The sequence below is a fragment of the Tachypleus tridentatus genome, chromosome 9, assembly GCF_004210375.1.
Source record: "Tachypleus tridentatus isolate NWPU-2018 chromosome 9, ASM421037v1, whole genome shotgun sequence".
NCBI lineage: Eukaryota > Metazoa > Arthropoda > Merostomata > Xiphosura > Limulidae > Tachypleus > Tachypleus tridentatus.
Window position 1 is genome coordinate 64282923 of NC_134833.1, and position 21928 is coordinate 64304850.

Genomic DNA, 21928 nt, shown 5'->3' on the forward strand with positions numbered 1-21928 from the left:
ACTTTTGCGGCTATAAGTGAGAATTTTATTAAATCTATAGATGTATTTTGACTCGCACGATGAAAAGTACCAGAAAAATTCTTTGTTTTTATCATCGGAAAGCCACATTCGGCTACCTGAACCCAGCGGGGAGCTCTGTCAAAGTGAAAAGTATGAACAATCTTTCTCATTATATCCCACACAAAAAATAAAATTTTCAGACACTTATTTCAAAGTTGAACTCCTTCATTAACTTAAAATGGAATTGAGTCAGTGAGGACCACTACACTTAGTTCAAAAGATAAACAATTATCAATTTAGTGCATAACTAAAAATTAAAATAAAGTAAAAAATGAACAGAATAATAATAAATTTAGAACGAAGGAAATAATGCAGATATAAGGCTTCAAATAAAAAATATATATATAAATAGGTCAGACAGCGAGTTTAAACGGGAAGTAGATCAATATCCCTTTTGTCTAATAGAAATTTATTCATAACAACTCATTTAAAATACTCAACAGACAAAACGAAGACATATCAATAACAACACGAGGCCCAATGAAATTACGAACCTTCAACTAATACAAACAGTGATGATTACGTAATTTTATTATCTCTTTAACCCTGAAACTGCCTTTAAGGTCTATGTGGCACATCCATAGGAACTTTAAAAATATTGCTAAATCGGCATTATACAAAGCGTTGGTTATTTCTTTTGCAGCTACAGGAATGCTGTTATATTCATTGAAAATACCTTTGTATGTCAACCAAACCTTTTCTTCTCTGTTGCACTTTTAATGTTTCGTCAGAGTAGAACAGAAAGTGACTTTTGAACCAAAGCTTCTTACAGTTAGCTAATAGGCTGGGTTTTTTTTTAATAGGGTAATCCGAGGGTCGCTGGTTCGTGCCCGCGTCGCGTTAAACATGCTCGCTCTCCCAGCCGTGGGGGTGTATAATGTGACGGTCAATCCCACTATTCGTTGGTAAAAGAGTAGCCCAACAGTTGGCGGTGGATGGTGATGACTAGCTGCCTTCCCTCTAGTCTTACACTGCTAAATTAGGGACGGCTAGCACAGATAGCCCTCGAGTAGCTTTGTGCGAAATTCCCAAACAAACAAATTGTTTTTAATTTCGCGCAATGCTACACGAGGACTATCTACGTTAGCCATCCTTAATTTAGCAGTATAAAAGTAGAGGGAAGGCAGCTAGTCATCACCACCCACTGCCAACTCTTGGACTACTCTTTTACCAACGAATAGTGGGATTGACCATAACATTATAACACCCCCACGGCTAAAAGGGCGAGATGTTTGGTGTGACGGGAATTCGAACACGCGAATTACGAGTCGAGTGCCTTATCCACCTGGCTATGCCGGGCCTGTAGGTAACAGGATAGATACAAATACACGAAACACGGTGTTAAACAAAAGTAAGTAAGTCTCCTTCTCATCAGCAAAATTATATTGAAACAGCATGTATAAGAATGAAGTTCAAAATAATAATAATGATATTCAACGTCAGAAGAACTTTTTGTGTATTGCAACAAAATAATTATGTTACACAACTACAAACATTATTTAGAATTAAAAGACAGTAGCTCGAAATATATCTGTAGGCATCTAACATAGGATGAAAGAAATACCACAAAATATTTAATTGTTGTTGTGATAACTTCAGCGCATTTTAAACATTTTCTACTCGGTTCTCATTTTATGTAGTATTAGAAATATTCATGAAAACAATAAGAAAAAAAAGGGGGGAATATAAATTACCAATAATATGGGAATATCAAACCTGTACTTTGAGAACTTGAGTTGTTCAAGAATACAGTCAGAAAACATCACATCTTATGCAACTTATAAAAGTACAACTTGTCATACGGTGCCCAATAATAGTGTGATTCCAGTCATGGCTCCCAGGAATGAAATATTACATAGGAAGCGTGTAAAAATCAAAGTTCTGGTTAGTCAAGAACATTCCACGTGAAATTTTACGCCAAGACACCGTGTTTTAGTAAGAATTCTACGTAAGACTGAAACGAGTACGTGAAGCAAGCGTTTTTAATAACAAAAGTGATCCAGATTAAAAAACTACTCTTCAATCGCGGTATTATATATTTCAGGGTAACAATGTTTTGTACCATTAAGATTGCCACCATTTTTCATTTTCTGTACCAATGTTTTGTACCATTTAAGATCGCCACCATTTTTCATTTTCTGTACCAATGTTTTGTACCATTAAGATATTCAGCATCTGGTAACCATTGTCTGTTGTGTGATTTCTGTATCAGTATCGCTTGGATATTTATATAATTATTTCCATCAGTGTACATTTTTCTATTGCTTCTCACATTGTTTGAGACCGTAAATTATAAAAATAAACATTCAAACCAGTTAAAAGTTTGTTTTGAATGTTTAAAATAATTCACATTGAATAACCCTTATAACATCTGAATAAATCAGAGTTTATTTACTCCAATATCTTCACAGTAAAATAAAATATAATACTCGTAAAATATATCTATGCTTATACAATATAAAACTCAATTTGGTGTATAATATAAAATTTAAACTTGGGAACATCGATACTGATTTACATCTATGATGCTGACATTGTAGTCAGAATGCAACATCATAAAACACAATTATATAACGCGAAATATTTCCAACAAAGTTGCCCACTAGTGCCACAGTGGTAAGTCTGAAAACTTACATTAAAAACCGGATTACGATATCTCTGAAGAGCACAACATAGAAAAGCCATTGTGTAGATTTGTGCTTAACAACAAACCAATAAACAAAGCCATTATTTCTTTTCTGAATTAAAATGAGACAAGTTGTAATCGATCGAAGTGTACATGTACATGCTTGATATAATATTAACAGTAACAGAAGATAATGGAAGCACAGAACCTTAAAAGCAGCAATTTGGTTCTTGTGAGAGGAAAAGAGCCCAAGAAATTCTTCACAATAGAGCATATAATTTATTTTGTCATTTAGGTCGAGTACTTAACTCGCAATTTGCTGTTTCACTATCTGCCTTTCTTCTAGTCTATCGCTTGAAAATTAGAGACGGTTAGCTTTGCGCGAAATTCAACAAAGAAACTTTTTTTTTCTACATCTTTAAATTAACATGGACTCGCTGTATCTACGTGGTTTACTTGCTTTATTTACAAATTAACACACACGTCCCAACAGAAAATTTACTCGTAGTAAATCCATCTGCAAATAACAAGATAATGAGAAGACAGAAATCAAGTATTTCCAAAGGTCCCCGAGGGATTGACATAATAAAAGCCGTGATAAGAAACTGAACTATTCGTCGAAAAACGTAAATCCGCTGTAAGGTAGAGAATGTACAGATCGACAGTATGGTTTCTTACTAAGTCACAAATGTTGTTATAAGGTAAGTGCTTTGATATAATCTGTATTCTCCAGTGGCATTCAGAACGTTATTACCGTGTTTATTTTGTAAGGACATCCTAGAATACGTCTTTCTTTTCTATTAAGAACAACAGATTTAATTCCTATTCGCTGATTATATGGATACTTTTTAAAATGTTTTACAGAACACGCGCACCCTAAAGAAAACAGGTGCACGTAACAGTATCTCGGAGCTGAAATATGCACTCGATTTTAAGTTTGTTTATTTCACCTATGTTGAAACGTTCGTATTTAAGCACAGTCATCTAACTATTGGCAAAATAAATAAATCTACGTCTTCGAAATAATACAATGTTCAGTACTTCGATTTGCAAGTGCATCGTCTCACTCCTTCACTGGGAAATGGCTAAAAGCGTGTTATGTGTTAGTCTGGGGTTATGTAGACTACCGTATTGTTAAAACCAAACACTTGTCTCAAAATTTCTAACTTGTCACAAAGTGGGAGCTCTCCATATAGAAATACCAACAGTATCTTCTCGGAGGCGGCATCCTGGTGCACTGCATAGTGTAGTACTTAGGAAATGGTTCAGCTTTAAAAGTAAACATTTTTCGTTTGGATGAGGGAGGACTATAGGAGAGGCTAAAACATAATTTGGAGCAATTTCATCCCTAGTAAGTCCCCCTAACCGCAGGTCTTTGTTTCCATGTTTGAAATAACTACAAACATTATGTATTATGGAGGAAGTGTATTAGTGACTGTCATCGGGGAATTAGAAAACTAAAGTTAAAAGATAATATAACATCCTTTTCTTCAAGATTGTTCCGGATGGCGTTTTGTTTCAGAGTTGTTTGTTTGTTTTTGAATTTCGCGCAAAGCTACATGAGGGCTATCTGCGCTAGCCGTCCCTAATTCAGCAGTGTAAGACTAGACGGAAGGCAGCTAGTCATTACTACCCATCGCTAACTCTTGGGCTACTCTTTTACCAACGCATAATGAGATTGACTGTAACATTATAACGTCCCCCCAGTTGAAAGGGCGAGCATAGTTGGTGCGACAGGGATTTGAACCCGTGACCCTCAGACTACAAGTGGAGCGCCTTAACCACCTGGCCATACCGGGCCTGTTTTAGAATTATTCTCAACCAGCTTAGCTTGGTTTCAGTATAAAATAACGGGTAGCGCAAAACGTTTTAGCGTTGCACGTCTTGTAGTGCACTAGATGCACTCTAGTGGCAAACTGTAGCAGATAACGGCGAGATGATGCGATTTTTTGATAGAATGGGAAAAGTTACTACAGTACAGAAAACGGAACAAGTGAAACAATAGAAATTGGCATAAGAAAGGAAAAGAATTACATTGTGAAACGAAAAGAAACACCGTGATAAAAATAACACAAGTTTAGTAGTTGAGTGGTTCGTGCGATTAGAAAACAAAAGATTCACATATCAATCAATCGATGCACAGGTTTGGTGTTTAAAGTTTATACAACCTACATTCGCATAACCACAGTCGTAAACTGAGAGATTTCATGATAGAAAGTCCCCCAAGTGTCAGTGATAAATTCACGACCTATAACGCTACAAACCGCGAGTTCGATTTCCCGTGAATATCGAAACCCAATTTTTAGCGTTATAGGCCCTTATACTTACCGCTGTGCCGCCAGCGAGCGTAAAAGACGAAGTACATTGAAAAATAAGAAATCCGTTGTTAAAGGTCTGTTTAATCGTAAAACTACATGAAATGCTACCTGGTCTCTATCCTTCAGAGGGGATCGAGTCCCGAATTTTAATGTTGTAAGTTCGTAAAGTTACTGCTGACGCCCCTGGGGGATAAACATTTTGTTGTTGTTATCATCGTCGTGTGTTAAACGCAAAACTACACAACAAGTTTTGTGCGTTCTGTCTGTCTGTTGTGGAAAGTCGAAACCCAGACTGTAAGTTCATAAATGTACTGCTGACTAATCGGGGTATCTCCTGACAGCACTACCAGTACCAGATTATTTATTAGGTACAATAGGCACGGTGCCTAGGGCCTACGAAAAATACGGGTCCATGAAATTTTCCTTAAAAGTTAATCTCAGAGGACCAAAAAAAAATAATAAGTATAAAAATATGAAATACACATTTTACTGTAAAAACTTTATTACAACTTTAACTTATACGATGTATTTTTGTATATACGCATTAGTTTGTGTACTCACATTCACATAAATATACAGCCAATATTTACCTACAGTGTATTAACATACACAAACAGCATGTATACATTATACGCACATAAATGCTTAAATTTCAAACTAGAATTTATAATTTATATATCTATAATTTATCTAACTTTTTGTTTAACTTATATGGCTGGTAGAGCCTACGAACATAAGGTGTCTAGGCCTTACGATTATCTTGATCTATCTCTGAGTTCCACTGCAAAGTTAGGTATAATTCACTTGAACATGAGCAAGTAACCTATTACGTCAATAACTGTTATGGTGTAAAAACATTTTACAAGGTGTCACACTGTCAAAAAGACTAGAAATATATAATGTCGTGTTTAAAAATATAATAGGCCTAATATGAATATAATATTAATCACAAGTTTATTATTTCTTGATTGCGAATTTTTGTCTTCCCAACTAAACTGTGTTACTTAAGTGAAGACAATAAAAAAACAATCCATGAATGAAGTGCAATTACTATTGATATCAAATCCTGCGCATATTGTTGTCACTTTGTTGTAAATAAACAACAGAACTTTTATTCGTTTCTTTTTGTAATCTGAAGATCATTTGTTGCAATCAAAGAATTCTGCAGACTCTCTTGACTTTTGATCTTTTTCCCTTTGTCTTTCAAGTCTCCTTACCACTCCCAGTGACTCAGAGGCAAATTTGGAAGTTGAACATAACTTTGAAAGGTCTATCTACTCAGCTCATGAAATCATTTTCTTCTAACTTAATTATCTAAACAAGAAATATTTGCTTGAATTCTAGTATTACCTATAACTACAGTAAAGAGCATGATTTTTCAAACTACGCTCCGCGTAGCCCTTTGACTCCACCATAGTTATCTGGGGTTCATCGAGAAAATTTTAGAATGTTAATAAGTGGCTTACCTTTCGGACGTATTTGCCTATCGAAATGAAGTGAATGCTACAATGCAGGGTACCAGGGTAACGTACTTCAAAGCTCAGAGTAAAATGGAAGCGCTTCAACGTAAGCTAAAACTTTAAGGTGAATGTATACTTGTGGAATAACTTGATTGCTTCGAAAATCTTGGTGGTTTTTAACTTATGAATAAAATTTCCTCAAGTGAAAATGCAAACATTTCAGTCTTGCAGCACATACCTGATTTGTGTACAACTATTACGGAGTACTTCCCTCCTCATTTAGAAAAAAATACTGTGGATTCAAAATCCCTTTGTTGACTCTGCAAATACCAAGGATTTGCCTTTGAAAGAGAAAGAACAGCTTACAGAAATTTCAACTGATTACACCCTAAAAACAAAATTTCAGCAATAAGAAATTTTGGATTCAAATGGCCATGGAATACCCTGACATAAATAACAGAGTTTTGAAAATTTTGATGAGTTCTCCAACAACATATCTTTGTGAGCAAACATTTTCATTGTATACAGCTACAAAGACCAAACTTAGAAAGATACTAAATATTGAAGATGATTTGCGCCTACAGGTAACAACCGTAACTCCAAATATTGAACTACTTTGTGAACAAAAACAAGCCCATCCGAGTCACGAATATATAAATAAGTACATTGTGCTTTTACTGATATAAATTTTGCCAGCAAAAACTTTTGCTCAAGTAAGTAGAAGTAAAAATTTTTCTTTAAATATTGATATATTTAATAAATTTATGTTCTAAAAGCTTAAAGTAAATTATTTGGTGCTAGTGACGACTGTTTCTGTTTTTAGTTTATTTTTTTTTTATTAAGACTCCGGAATGTTTTTTCTTTATGATGTGAAGCTCCGCAGGTCCAAAAAGTTTGGGAACCCCTGGTTTAGAGTATAAACTAAAATGCATCGTTGAAACCTACCTTCAGACTATAATCATAATTTTGTTTTTTGTTACAACATCAATGATGGCTGATGTTCGTTATACGTTATTATACACTTAGCTATTTTAAATACCTGAAACAGGGGAAATACATACATACATATCAGTAAATCAAGCATTTTAATAGTTTTATTCTATAACAAACTTATTAGCATTAACTTTGTTTAAGTCGTTGTTTTGCATTTAAAGAAAAAGCCTCGTTTCGATACTATATGTGGGCAGACCACAAATAGTACAATGTGTAACTTTGCTCTTAGTAACAAACAGGTTTTCAGTTCTACAGTTTTATGGGTTGATTTTATTAGAGTTTGTTTCTATATCTCTGCGTAATTACCTTAAAACTGCTTTTATCAGTACCATTTTTGTTACACCTAAGACTAACCTGTTGACCATATTCACGTTACCGTTTTTGTAACAGCTAGGGCTAACCTGTTGACCATATTCATTTTATCATTTTTGTAACAACTAGGGCTAACCTGTTGACCATATTCATTTTACCGTTTTGCAATAACTGGGACAAACCAGTTGGTCATTTACTTTATGTTTTGAGAAACTATCAGAGGTAAACGTAATAGTTCCTTTGAAAGGAGTTTCTGTGTGTTGGTTTGGTTGTAGTTAGGTGCAAATTTACACAACAAACTACCTGTGCTGGGCACACCACCGGTAACGAAACCCGGTTATTGGCGTTATAAGCCTTCAGATTAACTGTAGAGCGGTTACTATATGAAAAAAAGGTTTGAAATGTCAGTTTCAGATATGTTAATCGGATTTATGATTTTCTAGCGCATTTCGTGAGATTCGTGAAGAGTTTGTATGCTTTTAAGTCTCGCGCAAAGCAACATGAGAGCAATCTGCACTAGTCATCCCTAATTTAGCAATGTAAGACTAGAAGGAAGGAAACTAGTCATCACCACCCACAACCAACTCTTGGACTACTATTTTACCAACGAATAGTGGGATTGACCATCACATTATAACTCCCTCACGGCTAAAAGGGGCGAGCATGTGTGGCGAGACGAGGATTCGAGCCTGTGACCCTCAGATGACGAACCAAGCACCCTAACCACCTGAAATCCCAGGTCAAATTGAATTGTAATTCAGAGACTGGACTATAGTTATCATAGAAGAAAACTGTAAAATTACAAGTGAACATTACAAAACATAAAATACAAAATAATTCTAAAAAAAAACCCGTTTATACAAGTATAATGTATATAACAATGGTATAGAACAGGGATGGCCAAACTTGCTTAACGTAAGAGCCACATAAATAAACTTCAGATGTTTGAGAGCCACAAGACTTGAACAAATATTACACACGTTTTTATTGTTACATGCATATTTTGTTACATAAATTTTATATAAATATTAATAAATATATGTATGTAATAATATTTATTAATGTATGTAGTTTTTAAACTGTTAATTTGTATTAGTTTCAATAATCACAAAGTACACATATATATACCAAATATGTTCAAAATCCTGGTTGATTATTGTTTTAACTATATTGAGCGCATTTACTACGGTAATGAACTACGGAAACATCGAAGAAAAATAGGCAAACTTCCATTTCATTAACATTAAATGCAACTGCCAAAAATAAGAATAAAAGGGGTAAAAACAGATATTTTTAATGTTACTTATTTGCCTTAGTAAATATCTTGTCAAAACATAGAGAAAAAAAATGGAGGTATTTCAATCACATACCACCTTACAAAATGTTAGTGTTTTCATAATATTTTTCTGACACAACAAATATTGATACGACTATCAGCCTATTTACTGCTAGTAGAGGACTCGCGAGTTTCCATCATAATTATGAGTCGTTGAGATTCCGGCTGATATATTGTCAAGGCTGTGCGAATTAGCTCAGTCAGATGATAATTTGTAAGGATTGCACGATGCTTCGACTTCACAAACTTCATTACAGAGTACAGTGATTCACAGCAGTATGTTGTGTTGAAAATTGAAATGAGTCGCACACTGATTTTCTTCAGCTCAGGATATTTTATTTCTGGAACTTGCTTCCAGAACTCAATTGTAGAATGGAATTTATGGATCACCTTTAGACCCAGATTCTCCTGTAGTTCTATTCGTTCCATTTCCACAGCAGATGATTCTGTAACCAAAGGTTCGAGAATTGGACAACCATCACATCAACCATGAATGGATTTACAAAAAAGGCAAAGAAGAGCTTCAGCAAGTCCTCAAACCTGTCTAAGAAATTATCAAGCAGTCCTTATAATTTATCTTTGTATTCTTCCAATTTGTGGTATTTTATTTCAATGTCAGGGAATGTATTTACTCTCCTTTTGATATTGGGAAAGTAACAGAAGTTTTTTTTTTGACAATATGTCTCTTTGAAAAAAGACTATTTTATTCTGAAAGCTGAAAATTGCCTGAGTAAGATCAGAAACAATCATATCCTTTCTCTGGAGTGCCAAGTTGAGAGTTTGTAGATGATTCATTATATCAGTAAGTTACATTAGATCTTTCATCCATTATTCATTTCCCAGTTGAGGACAGACACTTTTCTTTTCTTCAATAAAAGTAATAGCAGGCTCTATTAGATCCACAAACCAATTTAAGACATTACTGGTTGAGAGTCACCTCACAATGCAGTAGAAAGAGACATTACTAGGTATATCTTCAAGTTCCAGTTATTCAATAAAATTTTTCAGCTGTTGGTGGGTCTTCCTATTTAAGCGTATGAAATTGACAATTTCAGGAACAAATTTCACAACATCTTCATACTTGAAGTATGTGGCTGCCAGATGTTCACGACGAATAATGCAATGAACAGGGAGAAATTCTGGAAAGCTGGGATCACTTTCCATAAGTACAATTAATCCTGCATTTTTCCCCACCTTTGTAGGTACTCCAGCTGTTGCAACACTGATAAGTTTATCCAGTGGAATATCAGCCTTTGTTAAGGCTCTGTCAAGCGCATTTTTAATGTCAACACCACGAGTTGTTTCTTTTAGTGCCACTAAGTCTAACATATCTTCTTTCACAATTACATCAGAAGAAACATAATGAACAAATATCGCCAGTTGTGGGTTGTCTTGTATGCCTGTAGATTCGTCAAGGACTAAGCTGAATGCAAGGGAATTCTTTAAATCATCTTGTATTTTGCCTGAAACATCAGCACTGACCTGGAAGATACGTCTCTTTGTAGTGTGGTATGAAGTTAGTATTTGTGCTATTAGTCGCTAAAGTTTTGTGTTATTTGGATCTAACCCTGCAAAAACTTCAGCTATATTCTTCTTAACAAATCCACCATCAGAATATGGGCGTTTAGAACGAGAAATTTTCCATTATATAACAAAACTAGCCTCAGTCGTTGTATCAACTCCCTTGCTGAACGTTGTCAACAGTGTCTGCTGGCTATTTAGTTAACTTGTTTTTCCATAAGTCTGATTTAGGTGGATAACCAGACGAAAAGTTTTTGTGATTTGTTTCATAGTGGCATTTCAAGTTACTGGCTTTGTAATGAATGAGTGACACATTGCAGGTTTACCTCCTTTAACGACGAATGTAAAATCTTCCTCACACTCTGGCTTAAAATTTCTGTTTTCATCTTCATACTTTCGCTTCTTACAATTTGATGACACCATCTTCCTTCACAAAATTTTCACAGACACTTCTCAAAAATTAAAGTGAAAAGAAACAATAAGTTTCAACACGCACAACGCAACCAAACTCTACAGCGCCCAGTATCACTAACATTCCGCTAATTTCATTACCCGCAACACAGCCACACACGCCACAATCACGCGATCCCAAGCCACGCCCACTAAAATTAACATTGTCAAAACCAGCTAGTACGATTACTGATTCTCCAACACAATTACCCTGTAATCTTTGTTAATCCGAAAGTTATTTAATCCCCGACTCAAATCTAGCATTAAAATTAGGATTTAAATTATTAAATACATTTACTCACCATGATCATCAAACTTACGTTTTAATCAAGTGGACTCTCAGTTTATACCCGGTAAATAATTATAAAGCTTGAATTTTTTTTTTACCTTTTATATTAATTGTGATGTAAAAGTGAGTGCGTGTGTGTGTGTGTTTAAAAGTCAATCGAGCTATCTGCTGAGTCCACCGAGGGAAATCGAATCGCTGATTTTAGTGTTGTGAATTCATAGACTTACCGCTGTACCAGCGGGCGATATGATGCATAAAAGGTGCTCAGCTAACATATTTCAGCGAGCCGCACATTATATGTCAAAGAACCGCAGTTGGCTCACGAGCCGCGGTTTTGCTGTCCCTGGTAGAGAATATAGCATAGAGTACAGAACAATAATTATTATAGACATAAAAAGTACACAAATTTTCAACTAGAGGTTGGATGAAAATGCTATGAAACGAGAGAAAAAACATTTTATAATAAAATTTTGGTTGTTTTTTATTGTTGTTAAGCGCAAAACGATACAACAGATTGCACTTGCTTTGCCCATCACGTATATAAAAACGCGAATTTTTACAATTAAAATAAGATAAAGCAAAGGGAAGATCATGAAAATGTTTAAAAAAATTTTAAACTAAATATTACGTGAACAGACATCATAAAAACACAGTAAAACGTAGCACGTGGATCTCAGTGAAGATACACAGTTGTCCTGAACACATTACCTACATACTCGCTATGAGAAGAGATTCTGGTTATTAATTGAAAAAAAAAAAATAGGTAAGAAATTTCCAGAAAATTAAAAATAACATAACGCAGAGAATTTATTATGCGAAATGAGTTTTTGAAAACTTTCTTTTAGAGGCTTATGAATTGTGCAAACAACCATTCTTTCGTGAGGGTTGTGTGCGTCAATATTTATAACAACGATCTAGCACAGAAACAAATGAATGAAATCAACTTGACATGTGTCATTCTTATGTGAAACTTAGGTTCAAGTGCGTTTCGCAAATTAATTAAAAAATAAACAGCAAAGCACAAAAGTTGTCACGTCATTCATTATTAACACAAATTAGGGGACACTCAACAAACAAGAATAAAACACATTAAATTGATTATTTTCATATTTTACACAAACTTAAAAGAACAACACGAAATTAATTGTTAGTTTGTTTGTTTTGAATTTCGCACAAATTTACTCGAGGGCTATCTGTGCAATTAATTGTTATAAAAATATTCACTAAGAGCTACCGCCAATGACAGCTTTACACAAGAAATTTTTTGGGATTTCCTCTAACCTACCCACCCTAAAACATACTAACTGTATTATCTTAACAAACCAAAAATATACAGTTGTAACGATAACGAATTAATTTATTTCTTCAATAAGTGAATAACGTTTATTACATTTACTTGTAGGCCTAACTTCAAATACATCACTTTAAGTAACGTTTGAAAGAACTTTCGAAAGCTAAGGTAGGTCTAACCCACAATTAAAATTATTTACAAATTTCAGTCCTAGAAATACTAAACCTCATTGTCTAATTCTAATTCTGACTGAATCATAGAAGCAATATGTCACACTGTCTAACTGATACTACTACTCAGTGAAGTATTGTTTGTTTTTTGGAATTTCGCACAAAGCTACTCGAGGGCTATCCGTGCTAGCTGTCCCTAATTTAGCAGTGTAAGACTAGAGGGAAGGCAGCTAGTCATCACCACCCACCGCCAACTCTTGGGCTACTCTTTTACCAACGAATAGTGGGATTGACCGTTACATTATACGCCCCCACGGCTGGGAGGGCGAGCATGTTTAGCGCGACTCGGGCGCGAACACGCGACCCTCAGATTACGAGTCGCACGCCTTACGCGCTTGGCCATGCCAGACCCAGTGAAGTAACTCACTGCTTCTGATATTTGTATTGTTCTTATTTTCTACTTACCACACAAAATTTCTAGATAATAATGTGATTCGTCATCTCGCAAATAAATATCCAAATTAAAATAACACATACTAACGCAAGTATTTAAATGTCATTTCTACTCGCACACTGATATGTCATCATTTTATTGTACTTTGATCAAGTGACCTGGGAAGACTAAATACACCGTTGACGTTTACCTCTCACCTTCGCTATTAATTTGGATTGCAAGGGTTGTGGATGAAGCCCTAGTTAATTCTTCAGTAGAATTTGGTCCAGTAGCTTGGAAAACTCATTATTACACTCTGTAGTCACTCCATGAACTTTACAGTAATTCGTTCCCATAGTGAGTGGCCCTCTTCAGGCCAGTCCATGAATGTATAATATCCAGTTTTTTTTATATACATTTCTATTCTTTTTTTAATTCATAAAGTCAACATAAAATTTTGTTCATATAAACACTTTAATAAATATCAGTTGAAAACACATGACACTAATCTTATTTTTACATAAATAAACCTATTTTTAAAATAAAATTAACACTATCTCGCTGCCAGTTTGCCCAATGGTAAGTGGACATACGTTATATAGAATGTTTACTAGATATTATGATGTGAGGTGCTTAGACCTATTTTCATCACATATGATAGGTTTTCAGTGATCGTAGTGATACATTTTAGTTACGAGATTTGAATTAATATATTGATCTATTTTAATGTCTGTCTAACAACGTGGGAACGTTTATGTACTTGTGTAATAATGTGTTTGTGTATCTAGGAGCTCTGTGTGCTCTGGTCAGTATTCAATGTTGTATAATTTGTACGTGTTATTTGGTTACGTTTAACCATGCTAAGTTGGCATACTCTACCACTTGACGTTTTAAAGATTTTTAAGTTTTCAATTCAAATCGTATATAAGTTTTATACATTTGTAAGTATGTTTTTAGGTTGTAGTGCCCCTGTTGTTGCCAAACTTTGTTTTTAATTTCATGTATTTGCTTAGTTTAATTTAGTTTGGAATCATAGGTTAGACCCAGGAATTTAGCTGAAGTGACTACCTGGAAGAGTTTCGTAAAGGTATAAATTAGGGGGCTATTGCGCTATTTGTTTTGTTTTTTTTTTATTTTGTGGATAATACGATTTGTATTTTAGGGGCGTTTATTCTGATTCTCCATCTGTTGCAGTAGTTTTAATTTTCATTTAATATGTTTATAAATTTGTTGTTGTAATGGTTGTCGTATATGACAGTGGCATTACACTCACACACATGATGAATAGAAGCTGCTAACTACCTCTCCTTGCGAGACATCTGTCTCCTGGGTAACGTACTTCTAGCAGGTGCGCGACACTTATTCTAGCTCTCCTGTTGTCTAGAAAGTTGGAGAGCCAGCGGATAATACCACGAGATAATTTCATTTGTGACAATCGATATTTTAGTCCGACGTGCACTACAATGGCGAATAGTTTCTCATACTCGAGAAAGAAAGAAAGCGACAGTGTATTAGTTTCAGTTAAAACGGTCTACTATCATTGCCATGACTCTTACTAAATGCTCTATTGTTTATCTTTTTCTTAAACTAAGCCTAATTTGTATTTCCGAAAATTTTGATAAGCCAGAAGTCTTAAACTGACAACTTTTTTCTAGCTGTTTTCCAATACAACTTGTTAGGCTGATTGGTCTGTAACTATCTGGTTCACTTGCTGGATTGGTTTATTTCAGAAACGTACCCTGCCTTTTAAGCAATTGTAATGTAACCTGATTAAAGGGATATGTTAAGTAGAGCTGCTGAACTGTACTGCAGTCAGCAATCAATCAGAGCATGCGCATCGCATGTCACAAAAGTGTGATATGTGCTTGAGTGATGTGTTTTTGGATCGCATTCAATGAAGATGTTATCTTCAAATGAGAACAATACTAAAAGCAGAAAACCCCAAAATTCTGATGAAACTGATAACTTAAAAAAAAACAGTTGTAAATCAAGGGCCTTCTTGAACTTTTTGGGGTTCCAAGCAATCGCCTAGCGCCACCATTGCCAATCCATAACGTATAATAATAAATAAAGCCATTCGCTGGTTCAATTGAAATATTGGTATTAACTGGCATGTATAATATTTTTGTAATAATCAATACCTGAATTATAATTTGTAAACTGAATAACATTTTCCTGCTTACGTGGATTAAATGACCAGATCAAAAAACCTTCCTAGAGATCAGGAATAACCACCAAAATTTTGAGCTACTGACTAGCACCTGCGGTTACAAGGTCATTGTCCGACTTCGAGCCGAATAAAGATATTTTTGTCACTCTTATAACACAGCCGTGGTTTCACTTGAACCGTGGAGCAAACCCTGAACTTTTTAATCTGAAGCCAGGCACGATAGCAATGGGACACGCCCACACTTTCTAGCTGAACAGCTCGACATTCAAACTTGGATTTTGGCATGAAAGAGCATAAGTGTGTATGTGTTAACATACAAATTCCACATTATTTGTATCTAGCGTACAAGTTCATCAGTTTAATATTGATCTAGCTGAGAACTAATGTAGCTCGAAAATCCCGCAAGTCAAACTATCGAGTGTGAGAAAACGCATTTAATATTATGTGGTAAATTTATCTTCTGTAGTTATGTGGGTAAACCAAATCAGATGCTCATTCAAGTGAAGAGTTTGGGATAAGTGCGGGTATGTTCATAACATATCTACATATATATAAACAAGGTATGAAATAAACGTATGATTAGTGTGTACTATACCAACCAAGATATTTATAATACAAAACAAATCTTGTAACCATACAACGCTGAAAAACCAGAATAAATTCACCAGGACACGTTAGATATTCCCCACCTTAGTGATTTCGTTTTTACTGAGGCTTATTTTATAGTATAAGTACATTATATTACATCGCAAATTTTTGATCTCGCTTTTTGTAGCATAGTTCTTTCTTTTAGTGTCAATATTAACTGTTCATATAAAGTTTATTTACATTACATTTGTTTGCATATAGATTCAATGTAAACGGTAACATTGGAGCAACAGAAGTAAAGGCTGTTGTGTCCACACACGATACTCCACAGAAGGTTACAGCTACATGACGTTATAAACTGTGAGAATAACAAACCAATTACGTCGTTGCCGTTGACTGTAAAGAAAGAAAACGTTGAACACGGCTTTAATCCTTCCACTAACTCTTTATTGACCCCGTAGCAACGTTTCACATGTCTTTGATGTAATAACTATATATTTAATATTACGTGTACTGGCAGTTCAGTAATTATGTTTATAGAACTAAAAGAAAATGCTTGTTGACGAAACTGATTTTTAAAATATTTACATTACGAACAGCTGTTTCTTTCATATGTTGTAAAATTTGCCATACATAGTTATGTTACGGTCACCTTTAAAGCCAGGGAACTTTCAAACGACGTTGGTTACGTATTATCGTCAACCAAGACATAATTTTGATCTACTGACATGAGTCAGCCAGCTGCAGTCGCAGCAAGTTTGTTTGTTTTTTGGAATTTCGCACAAAGCTACTCGAGGGCTATCTGTGCTAGCCGTCCCTAATTTAGCAGTGTAAGACTAGAGGGAAGGCAGCTAATCATCACCACCCACCGCCAACTCTTGGGCTACTCTTTTACCAACGAATAGTGGGATTGACCGTTACATTATACACCCCCACGGCTGGGAGGGCGAGCATGTTTAGCGCGACGCGGGCGCGAACCCGCGACCCTCGGATTACGAGTCGCACGCCTTACGCGCTTGGCCATGCCAGGCCCACAGTCGCAGCAACAGGGGCTTTGTCTGGGCTCTTAAACAAAATAAAAGGACTGATTGCCATATTTACAAAGTACCTACAGCAAGGAGAGTGCTCAAGGGTACCATGTCTCGAACCCCGAATTATTTTATAATACGAATTCGTAACTACATGTAAATATTATTTTACTTAAAACACTAACCTTCAAATGGAAAGGGTATTTCTCTATTGATAATAAACAGTGAACACCTTAAAACAGAAAATGTAAAAGGGAGACACACGTTTAGTTATTTTTATTCAACAATAGAAACAAAAAATACGCTTTTAACATAGACTAAAAATAATCTTTGTATTCCATTTTTATTTACCCATCATATCAGGTAATCCCATAAATATTGTCTGAAAATTTAGTGCAGAAATTGCATCATCATGTCTGTCTTTGTAGAAGGCTTTAATGACTGAAATGTGTAGTAGGACGTGTATAAAAATGTCCAAACAAATAAAAGAAACTAACCCAACTCCACTTTTTTTCAGATTATTAATCAAATAAACCGTTATGATGAAGAATATATATGTAAAAACGGCTGGTTGGGTTGAGTATTTTTTTGTTCGCTCCTCTGCATTAAAAAAATTATCAACCCAAACCAGCTGTTTTTACATATATATTTTTCTCTTCAAGTGGGTTTCCTCGTCACCACTGTTATGAAGAAGGATGTGTCTGAGGACCACATTAAGCATTTAATGCTTTACGAGTTCAAAAAAGGCGATAGTGTAGCAGAAACTACACGAAACGTTAAAGGTGTTTATGGTGCGGAGTCTCTCAGTGAAAGAAAATGTCGAAGATGGTTTCAATAGTTCAGATCAGATGATTATAGCTTAAGTGATGCGCCACTTCAGGTCGTCCTGTTGAGTTTAATGATGACTTGCTTCTGGCTGCACTTGATGAAGATTGTGTTGTAACAGTTGCAGAACTAGCACACAAGCTTAATTCAACCCATTCAACATTTCACTGTCATCTGCAACAGCTTGGAAAGGTGTCAAAACTTGGAAAATGGGTCTCCCATGACTTGACAGAAGCCAGTCCCCCACTAATACAGTGGTAAGTCTACGGATTTACAACGCTAAAATCAGGGGTTCGATTCCCCTCGGTCGACTCAACAGATAGCCCAAGATGGCTTTGCTAAATGAAAACACACATACACACAAATGCCAACCTTAGAACAAGAGTGGGCATTCACACTTCTCTGCACTCTCGTGAATGTAACTCGCCTTTTTTGGACAGGTTAGTGACTGGAGACGAAAAATGGATATTTTATAAAAATGTTAAGCGCTCAGTGCAGATAAGCTGGCTAAAGCACAGCTCACCACCCTAGGAAAGTCTTGTTAAGCGTTTGGTGGGATATTGTTGGTGTGATCCACTTTGAGTTGCTGCCACTCAATGTAATGATCACATTTGACTTCTGTTGACAACAGTTAGAGCGCTTGAATGTTGCACTGAAAGAAAAAGAGGCCTGCTTTGATCAATCGTAAATGTGTTGTGTTACACCAAAATAAAACACAGCCCCATACAGCAAGGATCACATCTGCAAAGATTGAAGAGCTAGACTGGGGAAATACGTCCACATCCTTCATATTCTCTAGACCGTGCCCCATCTGATTATTGTCTATTTCGAAGTTTGCAGAACTATCTTGATGGAAAAAAAAATTGGAACACATGAACATGTCAAACTAACCTCTTTACATTCTTTTCCTCCAAACCCCAAGAAGTTTACAAAAATAGCATTCAGAAGCATATGATTCATTGACAGGAAGTAAGTAATAAGAATGGAACATACATTATTGATTAAATAACATTTAAAAGCGTTTGAAATCCTCTCTTTTTCTGAACCTAAAATCGCACATTACTTAAGGGATGACCTGACATATATATACAGATAATGCCATTCATGGCTATTATTTTTTACATAATATCGATTTATATGTAGTTATTTAGCATTAGGGGTAAATGTAATCAAATGCGTGACGACTTGCATTTTGTGCTGCATATAACATGGCATTTAAGGAAAATCCACTGTACCATAACAACACACTGTGAATGTAAACAAACTACAACATTCTGTTCTCTTGCGTTTAAGTTAACGTTGTGAAAGTATTATTTATAAAAAGTTTGTTATTTTAAAAATGCATATCACAAGAGTTCAAAAATAATATTATATGTTTAGTTGATATCGTAAAACAAAGAGAGTGCACGAATGAGACCGCTTATCAATATTTATGAAAAGTTATGCTTGTTAAATTATTTTCACGAAGAAAAAGTTAGTCAACTACTCACTAAAGGCTTTTGTTTGTTTGTAGTTAAGCAAAAAGCTATATAATGGTCTATTTTTTAGCATTATATAAGTCCACAGGCTGTGTCACTTGAGGGGTGGGAGTGGACTAGTCTAAAAAGTCAAAATGTTGCCTTGTGAATAACTGACAGCCACGAATATCCTTATAATTTGTTTGCTTGTAATTAAGCACAAAGATACGCAATGGGCTATCCGTGCTCTGCCCACCACGGGTATCGAAACCTGGATTTTAGCGTTGTAAGTCTGCAGACATACTGCTGTACCACTGAAAGGGGGGATGATATCCTTATAAAGAGGCCCGGCACGACCAGGTAGTTAAGGCGCTCGACTAATAATCTGAGGGTCGCGGGTTCGAATTCCCGTCACACAAAACATGCTCGCCCTTTCAGCCGTGGGGGCGTTATAATGTTACAGTCAATCCCACTATTCGTTGGTAAAAGAGTAGCCCAACAATTAGCGGTGGGTGGTGATGACTAGCTGCCTTCCCTCTAGTGTTACACTGCTAAATTAGGGACGGCTAGCGCAGATAGTCCTCGCGAAATTAAAAAAACAAACAAACTTTAAAGAAATTGTTTACAAATAATTAAGAAACCTAAATGCTTAACAGAAGTAACTGACATATCGAGTTGCAGTATAAAACATACGAATGAAAAATATACGTTCTAAATATAGATTCACTTTCGCTGGTTCCCAAAAAGTGTTCTGTTTCAAGATTAAATACAACTAAAATTGTGAGTAACAAGTATATTGTTTATTTCCTTCTTTTGAAGTTCATATGTTATGCTGTGTTATAGCTTACAGGGTGCATAATTAATCTCCTGATTCCCGGTATGCACGCATTTTGCTGACGTCTTGACAGTAAGAATTGCACAGTTAAGCGTTCCTTATGTGACGTCATTTTAGTGTTTACTGACTAATTGAGAAACAGCACCCTACTCTATGATGGTACGAATGGTTAAAACAGGTAATATCTCCAGGCGGCCTTCAGCCACCTTTCAGGTATTTCAAGATCTCTCTTTTAGTGCTTTGGTTTTTTTTATTTCTTTGTGAAGCACAAAATTACACAATGAATATTTAACACGATACCTGTCATACTTGTCGATGAGCCATCGAGGAGGTGCAGGAGAAATATTTTCTCATCTGATACTATTTTCTATCATTTCGTTTTGTTACTTTGTTATTCAAAAATGAGACTCACTTATCTTTCTGAGAGATAGTAACATTGTTTATACATTGAAATGCAAGGTTCTACGTCTGAAAGCAGTTAAGAAACTAATCAGAAAAATAATTTTAAAGGGTAAACTTTATGGGTGTGTCGCAAACGTCATGCTTACAATCAGCTATAATATACAATTGAAGTACGTTGTGACCAAAAACTAAATATAGAGTGTAGTAGGAGGGATAATCTAAGAATTCAAAGAAGTATTGATTGATTTTTATTGAAATTCTTACCTTTCTTCTCTGCAGACAAATAGTCACTTAGCCGTTTGCCCTTAGCTTGACGCCAAGGAGCAAACAATTCGTTGCCGATGCTGGCATGATACGTCACATCAATGTTGGCTTTATAGCCTCGTAATACGTAATATATGAGTTTCAGAAATATCTAAACACCCTATAGCCAACCATAATGTCGCGCGAAGTTTAATAAAATATCTCTAATTTGAGAGTAGAAGAGTGAGAATCATAAGATATTATATAGAGATTTATAGATTTTTTTATGTTATAAGTTTTTATATATAGATGTGTAGTCATGTTTTTATGTTATATGGTTTTGCATATAAATTTATAGTTATATTTTATGTTATAAGATTTATATATAAATTTATAGTTATGTTTTTATGTAAAAAGATTTTATATACATATATTTATAGTTATGTTTTCATGTAAAAAGATTTTATATACATATATTTATAGTTATGTTTTCATGTAAAAAGATTTTATATACATATATTTATAGTTATGTTTTATGTAATAAGATTTTACTTACATATATTTATTAGTATCTTTTATCCTATAACATTTTACATATAAATTTATAATTTTGTTTTTATGTTTTAAGATTTTATATGTAAATTTATAGTTATGTTTTTATGTTATAACATTTTACATACATATATTTATTGGGCCTGGCATGGCCGAGCGCGTAAGGCGTGCGACTTGTAATCTGAGGGTCGCGGGTTAGAGCCCGCGTCGCGCTAAACATGCTCGCCCTCCCAGCCGTGGGGGCGTTATAATGTGACGGTCAATCGCACTATTCGTTGGTACAAGAGTGGCCCAAGAGTTGGCGGTGGGTGGTGATGATTAGCTGCCTTCCCTCTAGTCTTACACTGCTACATTAGGGATGGCTAGCAGAGATAGCCCTCGAGTAGCTTTGTGCGAAATTCCAAAACAAACAAAACATATATTTATTAGTGTTTTTATCCTATAACATTTTACATATTAATTTATAATTTTGTTTTTATGTTTTAAGATTTTATATATAAATTTATAGTTATGTTTTTATGCTATAAGATTTTATATGTAAATTTATTGTTATGTTTTTATGTTATAAG

At 35.1% G+C, this 21928-nt stretch overlaps 1 protein-coding gene across 1 annotated transcript; it reads right to left on the minus strand.

Annotated features, from left to right (window-relative positions):
- Positions 1-8877: 8877 nt before the first annotated feature.
- LOC143227120 (general transcription factor II-I repeat domain-containing protein 2-like) lies at positions 8878-20919 on the minus strand. The gene is made up of 2 exons (XM_076458633.1): positions 20829-20919; positions 8878-11078 (listed from the first exon to the last, which is right to left on the minus strand). The coding sequence occupies exon 2, from the start codon at positions 10432-10434 to the stop codon at positions 10093-10095; it is 342 nt and encodes a 113-aa protein (XP_076314748.1). The 5' UTR covers positions 10435-11078; positions 20829-20919; the 3' UTR covers positions 8878-10092.
- Positions 20920-21928: the final 1009 nt, after the last annotated feature.